General features: G+C 34.2%; 2 protein-coding genes across 2 annotated transcripts in view; one reads left to right on the top strand and one right to left on the bottom strand.

The window, feature by feature from the left end:
• LOC108734633 (probable cyclin-dependent serine/threonine-protein kinase DDB_G0292550) overlaps positions 1 to 17,420 on the top strand; it is a 261,116-nt gene extending 243,696 nt beyond the window's left edge. Inside the window, exons 3-5 of the mRNA XM_018466267.1 lie at positions 1,678 to 1,862; positions 15,109 to 15,460; positions 16,430 to 17,420. Coding sequence (XP_018321769.1) covers positions 1,678 to 1,862; positions 15,109 to 15,460; positions 16,430 to 16,898 — 1,006 coding nt within the window. The 3' untranslated portion in view covers positions 16,899 to 17,420. The remainder of the gene's footprint in view (positions 1 to 1,677; positions 1,863 to 15,108; positions 15,461 to 16,429) is intronic.
• On the bottom strand, positions 16,917 to 19,619 carry LOC108734634 (F-box/LRR-repeat protein 15). Its single transcript, XM_018466268.2, has 4 exons — positions 19,278 to 19,619; positions 18,915 to 19,138; positions 18,523 to 18,786; positions 16,917 to 18,048 (listed from the first exon to the last, which is right to left on the bottom strand). Exons 1-4 carry the CDS (start codon positions 19,506 to 19,508, stop codon positions 17,901 to 17,903), a joined length of 867 nt encoding a protein of 288 aa, XP_018321770.1. The 5' UTR covers positions 19,509 to 19,619; the 3' UTR covers positions 16,917 to 17,900.
• Between the last annotated feature and the right edge of the window lie 571 nt (positions 19,620 to 20,190).

The raw sequence follows: 20,190 nt of genomic DNA on the forward strand, positions 1-20,190 counted from the left end.
AGAATTTATTTTCATTATAGATGCAAATGTCATTGATACCATAGGAAGCGAGATATTAACGAAAAATCGATTTTATGTGACTTTTGACACAACATTTAGAATGCCAAAATAAGTTTACGGCTTAATATCCATCATTCCGATATGACTGGACTAAATGAGACAAAAAGGAGATACTGATTTCGATTTTGCATTTCTCCATTTCCGACGATCTAATCAATCGTTGAAGGTACTGTCTTGAGGTTTTTGGATTATGCAGCGTCAGTTGCCAGGTTCTATTGAAAGGTGGCTGTCGCTGCGGTGAGCGTCGCAGCGCACGAATCAGCAACCGTCGGCGTCATTCCCGCCGTCGTCTACAAGTTCTCTTGTGAAATGCAGTGCAAGTAATTAGTAAAGCAAGAGCAGCTAATCAGAATACGACCTTATTAAACTTTCATTTGTGGATAATTGTCAGACTAACGAAGATGTGGCAAGCGCGCCCTTTCAGCTTAATAGGCGACTTTATGTTCAAATCGAGATGCCAATTATTACGAAATTAATCTACCCTAACTTAACCCGAACTTACATCAAAAAAATAATCTGAATCTATCGAATTTTCTATCCAATTAGTGAATTAAATTGATGAAGAAAATGGTGTACCTACAGAGGTTAATCCGTTCTATATATTTTATTGAAAAGTAAAGGTTTATATGTTTCTTTATTTATCGGGGGTAAGGAGTAATCTTATTAGAAGTCAGACAAGCATGCACACTGTCACCGCTACTTTTTAATCTATATATCGAATAGCGATAGATATACAGGGGCAAAAGATTAGTATGCCTAGATTTGCAGATGATATAGCAGTATTAGCATCTAGCAAGGAGGAGTTAGAGATAGCTCCAAATAATATGGAAACGCTATTGACAAAACAGAATTGTATGAAAATAAATAAACGTAAAACAAAAATACTGGCATGAAAGGAAAATAAAAAGTAGCGAAAGAGTGAATATAAACACAGGAGAAAAAAAATCGCTGATTTTGGTTATCTAGGAAGTCAGATAAATCAGGATGGAGAACAGAATCGTTCGAAATATGGTTCTAACAGGCCAATGATGAGGATACCGTGGGTAGAGAAGGTTGGAAATCAGGTTCACAAATAGTAAGGATGCGGGATGTTCTAGTTCTGGTCTTAAGACTGACTGACGACCTTATGATGAAGTTGATCAGTCTTAAAAACTACTGAGCTGATTTCAAAAAGTGTTTTACTGTTCGGTAGGTGATAGAGATAGTTTAGGATCTTATAATTCATGGCCTTGACAAAACTCTGCATGTTCATTAATTTATAAACACTAAAACTCTGGCCGTGTCTGACCGTAATCGGTTTAATGGTTAAAGGTCAAGTCAATGTATTTAAGGTGTTTAATGTAAACGCAATATGAATAAGAACAGCCTTTCTCGCATTTTCCGGCCCAAGACATTTTAAAGTACCTCTACGTTTATTTAAGACTTAGGCTGTTAATGTGCTTGGAGATAAATTGAAAGCTAACGTGACTAATCATTCGAAAGTCGCGTTTTATAAGTGGGAGCGCCTGATGCTGTTCAAATTTCCACCGGATTACTATTGAGCGACTACTTGTTCAAAATAGAGAACTTCTTCTTTTTAAAATGTAATTTTTTTAATAAGTTTTCATTCTTTTTCAGATCGAGGTTTTCGGAAGAATCCCCAAAAGGCTGTTGCAGTTTCCTCACGTGGAGGCCGGGTTCGTTGAGATGGTTTATAGCATTGATAGCCTTGGTCGCAGTGTGTTGTGTTCTGGTTGGTACGGCGCTGGGCGCAATGAGACCTGCGGGAAGGGATCATCTCACCGTCTCGTTACTCATGATCGGTAAGTTTAACTTAATTACTATTCTTTTTCCGTTGCGAAACTTTTTATTTTTCGTATTTCTGAATTACCTACCTACCCTCTTATATATTGTATCATAAGGTCAGAAACGTCGTTTGTCATATATTAAAGAAAAGGTTTTGTAAAAGGTCATTAATTTTACATCACTCTTACACACAATAAAGTAATAAGGGAATGGGTAATAAAATTTAAACTCAATTTTTTTAATAGAAAGAGAGTTTGTAAAATGTGAAGTTTATGAAGAACACTTTTTCTCTAAATTCAACAATTGTTAAAGGCTATTAATCCTGGAAAACTGTGGAAAATTGTAGTTATGGTGCCCAAACCAGTGTCTATCTTATAGATCTCTACTTTTGTCAAATTTTTATTGATATATTTGATGTTGTTCAGCGATAAAAATTGACCTCTATTTGTCTACGTAGGCATAAAATAATTAGATGTTGACTAACTTGCAGAAATTAAAATAACTTTTTTGTCTAATTACTTTCGACACTAAATTCTGTCAAAAAATCAAGCTTGCTTGTTAACTCTCGACTGTGCTTATTTTCAGATTTTTCAAAACATTCTTGAGGTTCTCTTAAAGTATTCTGTATTTCTTTTCATTTAAAGTAACGATTGAGTTTTTTCTTTAATCAAATCAAATGACAATTTTGTCCTGCAATTTTGAGGAAATGTTAGTAATTTCGTTTCAACCGCAACGTGGAACCGTTACGAGTACAATAGAGAAAGGTCATTTGCTTTTACTGCTTCATGAAAGAAATAAAATCCGTCGAATCCGGTTCTTTTTTCCCTTACAAAGCTGAATATTTTAGAAAAACTTAATCTCTAGAGAAATCGCGAAGCAGACAGACAAACCGTCTGTTGGCCGAACAGAATACCCACCGCACCCTTTACCGTTCCCCTCGATGGCGATGCACATTCGGAAAACTTCTTTCTCCTATAATAAATTATGAAAATTGTTCTCCGTTTGAATCTCCTTTCTAACCGTTTAAAAGGAAATTTAAAGAGCCGCAGTTTCTAACCAATGCGATCCCCAAGACGGTATAATTTCTATATAGTTTTTTGCATTTTTCCTTTTCCTTAATTCATAAACCAAAATTATGCCACTGTTTTAACTACTACACACAGAATATATATATATATATATCTTTATATTCGAACGTAGTAGTAACATTACCTAAGAAGAGGGGCGCAGATAGGTGCGAGAAATTTCGAACAATTAGCTTAACTTCCCATGCGTCAAAAATCTTAACTAGAATTGTACAGAGGAGGATGGAAAAAAGGGCGGAAGAACTATTAGGGGAAGATCAATTTGGATTTAGAAGAAATAGAGGAACGCAGGAGGCCATTCTAGCTTTACGGGTAGCAATAGAGAAAACGATAGAAAAATGAAAGAGTGCGTACATAGGATTTGTAGATTTAGAGAAAGCTTTTGACAATGTTAAATGGGACAAGATGTTAAATATACTTAAAAATGTAGGTATGAATTACAAAGATAGAAGAGTGATACTTAGTTTGTATAAAGAGCAACAGGCAGTTATAGAGCTGATTAAGCAGAGGATAGCGCAGGGTCGTGTCGCCTTTAATAAAAAGAAGTCACTTCTATGCTCGTGAACCGTTAATTTAGAAATTCGAAAAAGGTTGTTAAAGGTCTATGTTTGGAGCACGGCGTTGTACGGGTGCGAAACATGGACAGTGGGAGCGGCGGAAAAGAAAAGGTTAGAAGCGTTCGAAATGTGGTGTTATAGGCGGATGATGAGGATATCGTGGGTAGAAAAGGTTAGAAATGAAGAGAGGTATTGGAAATAATAGGAGAACAGAGGACTCTATGGAAGTCAATAAAAAATAGGCGAGATAGGTTGGTAGGACACCTTCTCAGGCATGAAGGTCTAGTCAGAGACATATTAGAGGCAGAAACAGGAGTTAGGAAGATTTTCCGGGGTAACGAGCCTTGGTCTAGTGAAATTTTTATTTCTTCCAGGCGTTTCGTTCGTAAGTGCGGCGAACATTTTCAATGGAGACGGTGGTGATTGCTTCGTAGTATTCTTCTCGATAGTTGAGGAGACGCTTCGAACGAAACGTCTGGAAGAAATAAAGATTCCACTAGACCACGGCTCGTTAGTTCGGAAAATCTTCATCGTAAAGACTTATGCCGTGAATGCCTACAAGCATATATATCTATATCGCCGCATGGACTAAATAAAAAGTCTTATGTATATTATAAATTATGAAGTGAATAATTATTTATGTTTATTTCGTTTGCCAAAAAATTCTTTGAGCGAATTTTCATTTTTTACATTTATTTTTCACTATAAAACGAAGGTAGATACATGAAAGTTGGTAACTTTATAAAACCATCGTATATACTCAAATAAAAATCTTGTTAAAATGAAATTTTCATAGAGAATTTTTTTAATTGATGCCTCTATACAGACAAGGTAAAATTGTCATCGAATTTGATAATTATATCACATTTCTTTGTTAGCATATGAATGTATCGTTTGGTGAAGGTTCAGAATATACAAATTTTTCATCGACATCTATCTCAAAATACCTCATGCTTTTCTCCGAAAACTGTCCTAAACTATCTGAACTCTCAAAAATCTTTGAACAACGCGTAGCACCCCTTGGAAGAGTGAACAATATGTACAGTACTATATCAGTTAAACAATAAGGATGTTTTTAATTTTAAGTTTCAGTTTAAATCTTAATAGAAAATCGTGATAACGTTATTCGAATGAGTTTTATTAAAAATGGCGGTTTAATTTTAGGATTCTTTAGATCAGAATGCTTAAACGGAACCATAATAAAAATATCTGTCGTATTTTGTCTATCGGGACCTTTTTTCAAGAATTGCTTTAGATATGTCAAGTTGAAAGTATTAACAACCAATAAGCTTCTCCCTCAGTTAGTAATATGAAGAGATGAGGTAAAATTGTCACCGAATATGGAAATTACATCACATTTTTTTGTCAGCATTTTCTCACATAGAACAAGGAATAATCTGGAAACTACATTTTTTTATTTCCATTTGGAATTGTACATAGTTCGTGACAAAATAATTTTTTGCAAATTATATATTACATACATATTTAATATCATCATATTAATCATAAGTGTTACAGGCCTGACGCTGGAAGCTGGCGGAAATTTTAAAATGGCGTGAATGCGCGGTGGCAAAAATAGGCAGTTATAGGTATAACAATTGCAGCCCTTTTTCTTCAGTATTCCTATCAGGGGCGTAGATTAAATATTTAAAAGTAGGGATCAGATCAAGTAATAGACAGACAAACAGAAGAACTAATTGTTGATGTTGGTGACAGTGATAGAGTTTCCGATGATGACAGTGACAGTGAATGTGAAAACTAACTATAAAACAAAAGCAATAGCTTAATTTTTTCTTTTTGATAAGTCATGTTTTTACATTATTTTCTAGTACGCTACTGTCCTATCTGTATTAATACTATAATTTACGCCTACTGAAAGCTTATTTGTGTATCGGATCCAAGTGACTTACCCAAATAGGTCATAAATGGGCAAGTACCTGCGCGACCGCTCGCCAGCTTCCTTCGTCAGACCTGTATTGTAATATGACGTAAGAGCTCTTTGCACCAGGATTTCTCAAAGATGGTAAAACGAAATACAGAAATCGACTTAATGTAGAATCGGAATTAAGATTGATATAAGATAGAATTACCACTCGAACAATGTGTTTTACCCTTTGTATTTTTTTTAAACGGAAGGCTTTATTTTTTATCACAGTTGTCTGGGAAATTTAATAAAGTTATAAAAGGTTTCCTGAACGCCCTGTATCTTTATTAACAAGAAGTGCCGCCAGCCATGGCCAATTCGTGTAATGTTTTATCGATTTTTATTCATGACGATTCTCCCCTTTTTTCCCTTGATGAAGTTAAATTACATAACGTCATTCAACGCTTCTGCGGTGAAATTGACGAAGGGGGGGTGGAAGGGAGTATTTTGTGGCAGTAGTTAACAAACACGCCGACAGTTGGTTATGTGGGGGGATACCGAAAGGGGGTGTGGGGTAGGCGGCTGTGGTGGTAGGTGGCAGTTAATAATATAGCGTCGTGTCACTGCCCTCGAACAATATCAAATTGAGTTAGAGATCGAATACACATTTAATTATGTCAGCCCACGTGTACGATATCATCATGGCCTGCTGAGGTATGAGAAATGTATGATTTAGGGAATTAATTAGGTAACGGGTAGAGTTACCGTAATGCGAAATACGTAGTTTTAGTCTGTGACTTCATTTCCAATAGGCGCCTATGCAAAACGAGATGGCAAGGTTGTAGGGGTGAGCATAATCTCCCCGCTTCCCAACAATTAGGAAGCTACACTTGTTATTATAAGGAAATCTGGAACTAAGTTATTGTATTAAGGGATTCTAATTAGATTAAAATTGACCGAGTTCAGTGTGCCAGCGGGGCATTGCAATTAGAACAAAATTGTAATTGCACCCCTTTGGATTTTTAAACAAAACAAACTAGACTACTACTGAATTTGGGAACCAGCTGGTTGATGCAATTTGGAAGACCAAGGAATGATTATTGATCTCTTGAATCTTAGCATAGTATTAGAGGTGGGGAAGTTATATTTTGAGCTGTTTCAATGCCACATTATACCTAACAACGGAGCAAGTGTTTTAGTTTGCTCACGAGTTGCCGCTGAATGGTGACAAATTGTGTAGTTACCAACCATGACAAAATAAATTCCGTTCCATGTTCTAGTGACAATGCGGTTTTGTGATTAACATATAATGACAAAATTCAGATAAAAATAGCAGAATTCAGACAACTATTTCTCTACAAGATATTGACTGGCGTTCCAGCCTCTGGATTTTGATAATAGAAATGATTATAACTTAGTGGCGGCTTTGTAATGAGAGCAAGCTTATAATTGCACCCCTTTAGATTTTTAAACAAAACTAACCAGGCAACTACTGAATTTGGGCACTGGCTGGTTGATGCAACTTGGAAGAGCAAGGAATTGTTATTGATCTGTTGAATCTTAGCATAGTATTAGAAGTGGGGAAGTTATGTTTTGAACTACTTCAATGCCACATTACATCTAACAACGGAGCAAGTGTTTTAGTTTGCTCAAGAGTTGCCGCTGTATGGTGACAAATTGTGTAGTTACCAACTATGACAAAATAAATTCCGTCACTGTTTTAGTGACAATGCGGGTTTTGTGGTTAAAGTATTATGAAAAAATTGCATTCAGATAAAAAATGGCAGAATTCAGATAACTATTTCTTTACGAAATGTTGCTATACCATTGACTGGCGTTTAAGCCTCTAGTTTTGGCAATGGAAATGATTACAGCTTAGTGGCGGCTTTATATTGAGAGCAAGCTTACAATTGCACCCCTTTGGATTTTTAAACAAAACAAACCAGACAACTACTGAATTTGGGCACTGGCTGGTTGATGCAACTTGGAAGAGCAAGGAGTTGTTACTAATCTCTTCAATCTTAGCATAGTATTGTTATATTTTGATTCACATTATACCTTGAGTAATATTGCAATTAATCGACATTTAATACGGCTTTTAAGCGATCTTCTTCTACAGAATAATACGATTTTGTTGTTCAGTGAGATATCTTTTGTGATGTAAACTTTAAAAAAAGACTTGGCGGGGGACAAGTTACAGCTCGAAATGGTGGGCATTGGATAGAAGCGCTCTGGAAGAATTGTTATCTATTAAGTGTAAGGAGGTTGCATCTCCGATTTCGCCATTATGCTTTCAATAAACCCTGATAACCGGTAACACTCCATTACAGGAACGTAAGGATAGGATGCACCCACTTCAGATATAAAGTAACATGCGATATCGCTATGCCCTGATGCAAACAATGGAAATTCTATTCAAAATGCGCGCAAATAATCTTCCTATTTGTAGTGTCTAAAATTAGTAAGGTAGGGCATTGTAAGCTGTTTTTTTTTCAATTCAAAAAGACTTGCTACAGTGGAAACAATTTTAAGACTTTTTAATAACACCTTTTATTCATAAAGGTATCCTACTTATAATGAATTTTAAAAGACAAGGTGTAATCTTTTTGATGGTTCAAACTACAGATCGAATTTCTTCAAATTCAAGTATTACCTATTCAAATAGTTGTTTATTATTTAATTTAAATATATTCAAATTATGAGATATTCAGTAAATCAAATGTATATATTTGAATATCCAAATATTAAATCAAATATCACTGGCGTAGCAAAGGGAGCGGCTGACCTTCCTAGAATATCAATTATTTCTAGTACACGATGTAAAAGTGGCTGCTATTGTTAGGTAAAGTTGAAAATTTGCACTCCTCCCCTAAGAAAAAAACGTTGCTACGCCTATGATTCAAATTTTCAATATTTGACTAAATGTATTGATATTTAATCACTCAATATTAAAAAAGAATTGAACTTACAAAATTTTACGTTAATTTTTATTCTAACAATTAAAACTTAGAAGCTACGTACACACAAACATTTAATGAGGTAATTTCCCAAGTGTGTATGCCAGAGAACGTCAACGTATTTTTAAAGGTGTTTGATTAAGAAGATATTTGGATAACGAGGTAATAATTTTTAATATCCAATTATTTGGATATTTCAATATTTCAACATTTAAATTCATGCTTCATTTTTAAAAGCGTTTCAATTAAGGATATTATTCAAATACATAATTGAAATGCAATTACGAGCCCAAAAGTCATCATCATAAGGTCGTCATTCCTAAGACTGGTTGGACACACACCATTTCCCTAAAATTATAACATCTCACATCCTTAACTATTTGCGAACAGTAATCTAATCTAGGTCTACCTCTACCCCTCCTAACTTCCGTTTCTGCCTCTGATATATCTCTAACTAGACCTTCATGCCTGAGAAGGTGTCCTACTAACCTATCTCGCCTATTTCATATTGACTTCCATAATCCTCTGTTCTCTTACTCTTTCTAATACCTCTTCATTTCCTTTTCTATCCACGGTATCCTCATCATTCGCCTATAACACCACATTTCAAACACTTCGAACCTTTTCTTTTCCGCCGCGCTCACTGTCCATGTTTCGCACCCGTACAGCACCGACTTCTTTCTATTGAAGACGACTCGACCCTGCGCTATCCTCTGCTTTATATCCCTATTACTCCTTCCGTCTTATCTTATCTTACTTAGATACCTAAAATCAGCCACTTTTTCTAATTTTTCATCTCTTGTCTTTATATTCGCTCTTTCCCTACTTATTCTTCCCTTGCATACCAGTATTTTTGTTTTGCTTTTATTTATTTTCATACAGCACTGTTTTGTCAGTACCTACCGCTTCGATTTTATTTAAAGCTAAGCATACTGTCTGACTCCCTTCCTAATATTTACTTCTCTACGTTGCAGCTCCATCTCTATAACTGCCTGTTGCTCTTTATACAAACTAAGTATCACTCTTTCTATCTTAGTAACTCATCCCTACATTTTTAAGTATATTTAACATTTTGTCCTATTTAACATTGTCAAAAGCTTTTTCTAAATGTACAAATCCTATATACGCACTCTTTCCTTTTTGGATATTCTCCAAATACATAATTGAAATGCAATTTCGAGCCGAGAAGTAAGTCGAGAACGTTATATAAAATTGTCGGGAAAATATTTGGATTTGATGTAATTTTATCGAAGTGATTTGTAGACGGCTTTGCAATGTACACGTATTTATGTCTAAAATTTTTTATAGACCACCCTAGTATGCATCTGAACGTATCAGTTTCTTCTTCCGCTATATCAACATAAAATACATTTCCATTCATTCGCTTACCCAGAGACTTTTGCAACAAAGTAAAAGGCTAACCGAGTTTAGTTACCGATAATACCGATTAAGTGTGTACAGTTGCGGGCAGATCCTTATTATGGCAAGTTACAGTCAGTCCTATATCTGCAAAGTGCCCATAAACATTTTCTAGAACTGTTCGCATAAACGATTACAGTTATGAACGAACATATTCGACCTATTCATCTGTCAAGTGGAAAATATGTTTGTACAAGTATCTGTACGGATTACTTTATCTGGAACAAATCTTACGATTATCATCAGTGGACACCGTTAGGTATTACCTATCGTATTCACCGTATGGCACTGCGGAGGCCTATTAATAATATGGCGCGATCCGAGAAACGGACAGTAAAAAATGTTACGATTACTAGCGAAAATTTTTAACTGTATGCCATAATTTTTGAACGCGACTGTTCAAGGAATTAATGCAAATTTGTACTTTCCTTTCGTTTACTAATTGTAAGTATCGAGAATTTGTAATTTTTGCTCGATACGTTTAGATCGTCCTTCACAATAGTCACTAGAATGTGCAAAATTATTTTTTTTTAAATATATTTAAATACAAAATGCAAATACTTTTTTGATTTGTTATTTCACATGTATTATACAAAATAGATTTCCATTTTGTATTTTAAATACTAAATGCAAAATACGTATTTTCAAANTACTGAAGGTGAATTTTTCTACGATCAGCTGGCAATCGTAATTAATTTGCTATTGTGCAGGGCCGGCATCAAAACTGTTATAATTTTATAATTTTTTATTTTGTTTCAAAAGTCAAAAGTGTTATAACATTTTATGTTCCAAATATCCGTAGGAATCTGTGGTATAAATATTAATTATTATAACTGGGACACCCTATATATTATCATGAGAACGTTTTTTTTGTGAGCACCCAGTCAAATTGTAACGTTATTGCGCCCCTGGTTGCAAATAATTTTATTAATGTAAAATCACCATCAATCACATTGTATCAAAATATTTACAACCTCGTTTTATTTTTGATCTTTTACACATTGTAATAAGAGAAAGAAATGGAATCCATAGGTTTCTTAGGTTTGGGTTCATGAAGTTTTTCTAATAGTTTTCTAAGAATTTTGGATTATACGCATTTATTAGCACACCACAATATCTTATAGTTTTCAATTTTACACAGCTGTCGGATATTAATTCGATATTGTTTTGCGGGCTGTTTTGTATTAATTCATAAAATTTCGTAGTTCTTTGCTAAAGGTACGATAAGTGGTATTTGGCAGGTGCTGATATCAATTTGGAACTTCAAAATTCCATGGACCATGACACTGAACCGGAAAACAATATCGATCCAATATTTTAGATTATCCATTTCCAAGGAGTTTAGAATTTTTTGAGCTCTCTTTAGTTAAAGAATTACAAGGCATTCATGGAATGTCTCTGTCCTTTTTAAGCTTCTAATACCTTCAATAGTCAACGTGAGCAACTTTCATTCATTATTTTATATAATATTTGTTTATTATTTTCTCAAAAAAGTACTTAAGTGCAAGATAAAACTAGGTATTTTTTATTTTGTATTTGCATTTTAAAGTCACCCTCTAACTCTTTCTATCGTTGTCACCGCCTTTTAGTACCCTTAGAAACACAGTAGCCTTTTGAAGTTACGAAGTTAGTTCGGAACCGTTGTTACATCTGCTTTGACCTCTTCCACGACGCCATGATGAGTACATATTCAGTTTTGAGAAAAGAAGAAAGTCTTACGGGTTTTATTTCGGACTGTAGGGGATGTGGCAACGTGGGGATACTTTTTTTGAGTCAAATACTCGCGGACAATCAACGAAGAATGCGCGAACGTGTTGTTGTGTGAACAATCCAACCTTTTTCTGCAAGTGCCGGCTTTACGCGGAAAACGCATTCCGTTAGTCACTTCGGGACGCCTGTCTGGTCACTGTCTAGCCGGAAAGAACGTACTCGAGGAGGACAATGCTCTAAATGTCGAAAAAAAAACGATCAGCATTTCTTTTATCTTGTATTTGAACACATTGCCGGGCCGGAAATCCCTTCGATCTACTATCTACTGCAAAGTCGGTGGATAGGGCAGAATGCCTTCTTCTTCTTCAAACCATTTTTAGGACCAGTGGGAACTGATGGGTGGTGGTTGGGAGAGATAAATGAGACGGTCGAAATGAAAACAAGAGAAGTGTAAAGTATTACTAACTGCCTCAGCATTTTGTCTAAATTATCCGAGGAAACCACAGAAAACCAGGGCAAGCCGATTCGGAAGTGGTATTAAGCAATTAATTACCACTAGTGAAGTTTGTTCAGGTTTAAAGAACATGAAATAAACAATCGCATAACGAGTTCAGTAACGTGGTTGAGGGCAAAAATAATTTTTCAATCACAATAATTTACGATTTGAAGTCGGTCCTGTGTGTGAATTAACAATGTTGGTGTCTTTGCAATAAAGTATGCAGCTATACTTCGTTTACTTTCTGTAGCGATGTGACCTTCAGTTTGACCGGCGCAAAGTAAAAAAGAACAGCACTAGGCCAGAAAAGGAAGGAGACAACTCTCGGCCAAACTTTTAACCGGTGAGGAGCGTATAATCTGTACAGTATTGCACGGAAAAATTGACCATTTTATCTACTGCAATTGCATTGCTCAAATGTGCTGTTATTGGTATAATTAACTACTGAAAATATCATCGAGATGTTTATTTATATTTGAAGACATATTAAAGGCTTTAACGCTTGTTTTCGACTCGCACTACTGTTCATGATTGAGCAAAACTTTTGGCAGGTACTGTATGAAAAAGTATATTTAACAAACAAGAGTCGAGAGTAAATGAGCTTTTTTCTCCCTACTTCCGATTTTGCCAGTGCGTATCCAAGACATTGGAAGGGGCACATCGCTGGAGAAAGTAAATGAAGTATACATTGACGGAAAATGTAAACATTACCGATTTTCGAGCCGGTGGTTGTAAATAAACTTATCAAAAAATTGAAATAAGTCTCCCAAAGATTTCGCACGACACATTTACCGAACCACCTTTTAAAATCGCGAAAAATGTACGATTTGCAGTCGTAATTTAAATAATCTATTTTATAATTAGATACTTCCTATAATCATTATCGTAAAGAAGGCTCACAATCAATTTAAATCAAGAACAATTTTCTTATTTGCTATTGGTTCATTATAATACTGTCATTCGATACAGTACAAACGTAACGGATAGATACATACTTACCAAGCAAATTGTAATTTATTATTGATGTTGGGCTTAAGTGAAACGTGTTTCCTAGGAAACTAGATCGTCTCGGCAGGTAGATAAGAGACAGACATGCATGGACACACACACGCGCATACATATATGTCTGTCTGTCGGTACATAGTTTAACACATGTTAAACAAACTAATTGACGTGATGCATTAATCACTTCTTGTTGTGCCCGGGTGTGTTGCCACACCAGGTGTTTACATTACTTTGCAAATATACGAAACTCAAACTCGGGGACTTCGCCCCAGTTTCAAATTAAGCCCTTAAATGTCACACCGTGGTCCCAGAACGTGTTCCACACTGAAACTTGTATAGCTAGCCGGATACAATATAATGGCCGAAAGAAAATACACTTGTAATCTACTTAATTTTCTCTAATTGAGCAATTATTATTATTGCAAGTTACATTTTTGTATTATGAAGCTATTTTCCAGGGGCCTGTGTCTAGGGTCTTTATTTAAAAAAGTAGAATTTGCTTTTAAAACATCGTAAAAGAAATTAACTTCCTTCTTTACGGATGTTTGGGAGGTACAATCGGAGACAAGAGTACATAAAATTAGAAATTCGTGATTAATTAGGTTTTGCAGCATATCATGAGGTAAATAAATACTATCTATACTAAAAAAAAGTATACGGTTTGAGAGAAAATTTGGAATTTGACCAACAACTTTGAAAAAAATTTTTAACCGACTTTTGGCAGTGAATATGCCTTGATTTCAACTTCGAAAAAAAAATTTTTAGTTTCAATCTCTAATAATTATAAGCGTAAAACTTTTTAATATGTTTAAATGATAATTAAAACTTTAAAATTGCATTTATTTCAGACAATTATAAATATTATCATTTTATGATCAAGTAAAAACGACATTTTCACCTAATTTTTCATTTTTCCTCGATAACCATTTAGTGAATTTGAATAACCTTACGCTAAAGTGATTTTCCAGAGTTCAAGTTACTTATTATAAAAGTTTGAAATTTCTGGTAGCTTTTTTTCTGTTAACAAAAATAAATTTAATCTGTTCGGTTAGCGAATCTCCATAAAATGATTGTGTAAAATTACAATTTTTTAAAATTTCAAGAACTTTTTAACGGTTTAATGAATCGATTTGTAATTATTAAAGGAGTTTTAGAATTGAATGAGGAACGTTCTTCCAAATTTTTATTTGTCTCGTAGCATTTGGATATACCTCCCAAACATCCTTAAAAAGAGTATTTGTTGAGCTAGTGAAAATGTTATTTTGTTGTTCAAAAATTGTAATGTATGAATTAAAAGATCGCACAGTGACTTTTCCGGACATCCGATGCTAATTTTCATGCATGCAAAGTGTTTCTTGTCTCATTCGATGTCTGAACTTTATGCCGATCCAGTTCATAGCAGGTACTAAATTATCGCTCCACACTCCCACACTGGTAGTAGAAACCCCATGTTAGAATCCGATCGGGATGCACCATAAACGAATGTATAAATCTTTTAGTTTAGTTTTAGTCGGTGGTCGAGGTATTACAGGTTTCTACAGACTCTTGGAACTCAAACTTGTTAAAGGAAGGAACTGGGTTTAGGGAAAAGTAGTCTATTTCGTACCAGTTCCTAAATCGTATCTCCTCAGTTCTTTTTTATTTTAGAATATCTACCACCATCTATTGGTTAAAAACGGAAGTATTATTTCTCTCAGAATTTAAATGTAAAAAAACAACATTGAAAAAATGCCGTGGGGGGATGATTTCTACTACAAAACATTTTAATAAAAGATTTGAAAAAACGTGTCATAATGTGACGTGTGTAAACTGGTCCAAGCTCTTAAATCACATGGCTTTGTGGATCATAATTCATTTCGGTACGATTTTGGAATTTTAGTAACGTGGGCACAAGAAAACAAGTAATAACCTTGAAAACCTTTTAAGGAACACTAAACATAAATTAGAAAATTTAGAAAATGATCAAAAGTCCGAAATTTACGAAATTAATTCTGGTTGTGAACATAAATGTGTTGGGCAAACAAAACGGTCTATCTGAAAAAGATACAAAGAACATATTGATCACTTCAGATTAAGTCTTACCTATTTTTAAAGCAAACTATTCTCCTCTTAATGTTTGTAATTTGCGTGATTTCAATCAAGAATCAAAATTTGATCTTTTTTTTTGCAGGTGTTGGTATAGTGCTGGTTACAGTCAGTGGCGTAGCATGGCGGCTTACATCCCACGACTCGTCGACGTGCCGTGCTATGTTGGGTATGGGATCGACGGAATCGGTTGATACATGCCCGAGACGGTTTGTACCACGATTACCACCCTCGTATGGGCGTCCACATCATCCCTACGCGGCAATGATGTATCCCGAATTCCAATACCGACCCCCACCCCCTTCATACCAAGCGTCTATGCAAGAGTACCGTTTAAGGTTGTTGCTTTTAGACAGGGGAAATGCGGCGCCTGCTGGTGCACAAAATGGTGCATCACCACCCCCAACGTACCGAAGTCACGCAGGTAGTTTGCTAAGGTAGGTCAAACGTATTTATTTTCCAGAAAAATCCAATAGTAATAATAATAGTTTATGTTAGAACTCTATCCGATGATGCGTCTCTTTTCTTTCCAGTTGTTTTTTTAAATTTCATTACTTTTCTCTCAGAAGTAACCCCTGAAGTACATAATTTTTCTTTTTAAGAACAAAGAGAGCCACCAGCGTGTTACTAAGTCAAGTAAATAATTTTGTTTCGTCTCAACATTAGTTTTAAAATAACATGAAACGTAGGTAGTAAAAAATGCTCGTGGAGATATAGCATCCTTTCTGTGTGTATTACTTGTTAGGTGATGGGTTTTTTATTTTTGAATATAAACCATAAACCGCTAACTTGTTTCGCTGAAGTTTTTGTTTTATAGCCTTTAGAGTCAAAATGAGAATTTATTGTTTTGTCCTTCAATTTTCGAGATGAATTTTCTAAATTGTTTTAGAAAACTACTGAAGAAGGGTGTTTCGTAATAGTTTTACAGTAGAACCTTGATGACTTAAACCTCGATAACGTAATAACCTTTATAAATTCATAATATTTTGTGTTCTTTATTACTCTATTACTTAAAATAAAAACCCTTTATAACTTAAACGAATAATTTGGGCATCGCACCTTAATAAGCAGTAAAAAGTGGTTTGAATCGGGAGAAAGTCTTGTTGTTTACATGGTTTAGACAGTGTAGAAATAAAAACATTAGTATTAGTGTATATATATGTATCGCAATTTTTTTGGCATAAATTCATTAATCTTATTTATTCCTTTCAGTACAAAACTTTAAAATCGCTTTCTTTTAAATAAATAATTAATAATTTACTGCTATCTTTTCTTTGCATTCATAAATTACACGATTGAATGGGGTGTTTGCTTTTCCGCCCCTATGACATTATTCCTTCCTGGCATCGTAATTACTAGTGTTTGTTTTTGTAATTAACTAATTTTTTTTTTTCTCATTTTTGAAGAGCCCCCTTATCGAACAGAAGAGACTTGGGCCAATCAGAGTACAGTTTTCCACCTTCCTACAGGTCGCAAACCAGCTCTTCCCGACCAGCCACCATAGATCAACTCAATAATGCTTTGCACAGTAGAGAGCAATCGCTTACCTTATCGGATTCCAACCACGGCGGTTCGGTGGTAAATAATGTCAACATTTTAGCCAACACGGAAGAAGACATCGCACTCGACAACATAACGATAGATTCCCTGAAGATGGCGCCCGAAGGTGAGATAAATCCGGTGAAGATGCTACTCAAAGGCGGCTCCTCGGATCTGGACAATGGAAAAGATGGAAACCTGGTAACCATAGTGCAAACGGGCGACCAAAACCCTGTGATAGTGACCGTCAGTGGTTGTTCTCAATCAGAAAACAACACGAGTAACGTGCAAATAACGGAAATACCGTCGGAAATGGAAATTTTAGCGCACTTATAGTCTTTAACTCTTAAACTATTAAAAGCCAATGTTTATTACTATAAATACATACATATACACAGTTTAAGAGTTGATAATGTAATTGGAAATTATTTATTATCATGCAACTTTAACTGAATTAACGACTAATTAATTTTATTATTGCACCTCGTCAGCGGCAATTTTTTTGTAATGAAAACGACAAAAAAATACAGTATATATATATATATATGTTTGTTCACAAATGAAACTAATTAAGTATTAAATTTGTAATGCAATCAATTTACTAGAATTGTTAAAAACTGTCTGTCATCATATGTGAGCATGTTGCTTATTTAATTTATTTTTTGCGTTGATTACTTATCAAGTTACCATAATAATGTCATCGCGTTTTGCACTGAAAATGCTGCAACATTAAAACTACGAGTTTTTGTTCCGAAATCCACTTGTAAATGAAGATATTATGTGCCTATATTGTAGATAATAGTGTTATAATGTATTATATATAAATATTTTAAATGAACAAATAAACTTTCTAAACAATTTTTTTAAAACGCGTCAAACCTAAAACAAAACATTAAATCCTTAAAGGATTTTTAAGACAGTTGAATTTTCATTTGTATTGTACTTGTTCGCATTCAAAAAGACTTGTCAAACGAACATTTGTTTATTTGTATTTTACCTTAAAGCGCCAAATCACAAAAAATGTATACATTTGTCAAACTTAAATTTTAAGAATTGTACACACATTTTATGGTGTTATAGAGATATCCGTCAAAATGTTTGAATTTATTAGTATGTTGTAGTTCATCTCCTCTAAAGGGTCCTAATAGGTTAAAATCTAGATAGTTTGCGATGTACAGCGACAAGAAGAGGGTATTTTATAAATTAATGTGACAACCATAGTTACAAGTACAATATGTGGAAAACGTAGTGCATCTGTGAAGGATTTAAGGTAAATTTTTCTACACGAAAAAAAATCACAGTTTTCTCTAGCTGATATCTTTCAGAGATTCTTCCATTTTAAAAAAATCTAAGTCCCATCGGCATCTGCATGTAACCCCCTCCTTCGTTGTGTCGCATCAATGTGTACAACGTAGGATCAAGACACATCAGGCTGCGGCAACCAAACTGTTTAACACTTACTGATGGTTTCATTAAGAGAAATCGCCTACAAAAAAAATTGTTTAAAGAACAATTGAAAATTTATATACACGTAACTCTTCTACAACAAATCTTGTACACAGTTTTGCTCTAACACTAAGAAGTTGACGAAGTAAATTTGATGGAAACAACGTTGAAAATTGGAAATCAAGATGATTATGAAAACAACAAGTTAATAATAATCTAACAATAATAAAATTAGAAAAAGATCTAATCTGGGCTGAAAATCTTAATCATTTTTCTTAAATGCATATCTTTCCACTAAAATTCAAAAGGGAGCTACCAAACTATCCACTTTTATACCATGACATCTACAATTTACTTGTAAGAACAAACAAATAAACGAAAATTGCAATTTCCTAAATAGAAAGGTCTAAATGAGGCATTTACTACAATGAAGATATTTCAGGGAAGCTTTTAGTTTCATAACAGAAGAAATACAATTCTGATAATCTTAATTGTGTGTTAAAAAGATACTCACTCTATAGCACTAGGTGACACCTCTTGACACATTACCAAGTTCAAACTATTTAAATTGTTGCAATGATGTAAAATGGCAGCAAGGACAGAATCATCAACAGAACTGAGTTGTTGTAAATTCAATTGCTCAAGATTAGAACAAAGTGCCACTAGTTTAATTAGACACTTTGTCGAAATTTGACAACAACACCTCAAGTTTACATCCCTAAGATGTCTCTGATGTACCATAAGGGTTTGTAAAGCTCCATCAGTCAACCAACAACACCTACAATAATTAAATTGGGAGTTAAAAAAATACTCTAATCTCTAAATCAAGTGAAATATTCATTATGAAAAACAGTTGTAACCTGTAGTAGAAATAGGTATATTTAATTTGATTACAAAAGAAAATACCTTGTTAAATCTAGAAAAGTCATATACTTGGAATTAACGAATATATGGTGAACAGCTCTTGGTGACAAATTAACACAATGTGCCAGGTTTACATGTTGAAGCCTTTTAAGTCCAGACGTTAAAATAATGAAGTTTTCAGCTGAAATTTTTGATGGGACATCTTGCTCTTCGTCTTCAGGTATGACTGTAAGGATTCTGATATCTTTACAGTTTTTTCTCAAAACCTAAATAAAATTAAAAGGTAAATCAGGTTGTGTTTTAAGACGTGTTATCATTAGCTAATATAATATAATTTTGACTGCATGAGAGGAAAAATGAGATATAATTATCTAGAAAGCTGATATGAAGGCAATATCAATTTACCTGTATGGTACCCTGATTTTGGGATAATGTGGAAGACAACACTAACTTATGAACTTTTTTTAAAATTGATTCTCCCAATGATTTTCCAGATCTTGAAACACACCTCAGATTGAAACAGTCTTTCACAGACAATGTTGGTCCAATGTAAGGAACCAAAACATCGTCCCATGGAATATTAAATAAATCAGTTTCTTGTGTATCTTCTTCACCGTCAGACATTGCAGACATCATGCAAACTTTGCTGAATAAAACTTAATGTTATTAGCAGAATATATTAATAAGCTCTGAACTTTCTAGAATAAACGTCAGTGTCTGACAACAACAAACGTCAAAATAATATAACCTCAAACCATTTATAAAGAAAATAAGAAAACAATTTTTTGTCCCATGCTTGAACTACGGTCCCACTCTGCATATAATTTATTATTTTATTATTAATATCGATTGTGTTTATCAGTTCCATAATTAATTAACTGTATATAAAGTATTTTATGTATTTATTTTTATTTCCAGCTCTATGGTTATGGTTTAGCTTATCTGCGGAACAGCATAAATAAATTTTCGGCTGAATCGAAGAAGAACGAAATACGACGAACAATTTAAACAGAACAACGCGCAGTGAGTACGGAGTGATACGTGAAATATGTTGTACTGTATTGATCTGTTGTCCAACAGAAATTCAAAAAGATAAGTTCAAAATTGATATTATTTACGCTACGTTATATGTAAACTTGCAAACCATTTAATAGATGAAATAACATGTTTTTATTTACACAGTTTTAAATTGAATTGATCTAAAACTATTAGTGTATTAGTAGTTTATTTAACTAAAGTATATTTTTTATTAACTTATATAAACTTTTTCCCACTTATTCAAACTGATTTTTTAATTTGGTATATTCCACAAATTTTT

The sequence above is a fragment of the Agrilus planipennis genome, unplaced genomic scaffold (genome assembly GCF_000699045.2).
Source record: "Agrilus planipennis isolate EAB-ADULT unplaced genomic scaffold, Apla_2.0 scaffold79, whole genome shotgun sequence".
NCBI classification, from domain to species: Eukaryota; Metazoa; Arthropoda; class Insecta; order Coleoptera; family Buprestidae; genus Agrilus; species Agrilus planipennis.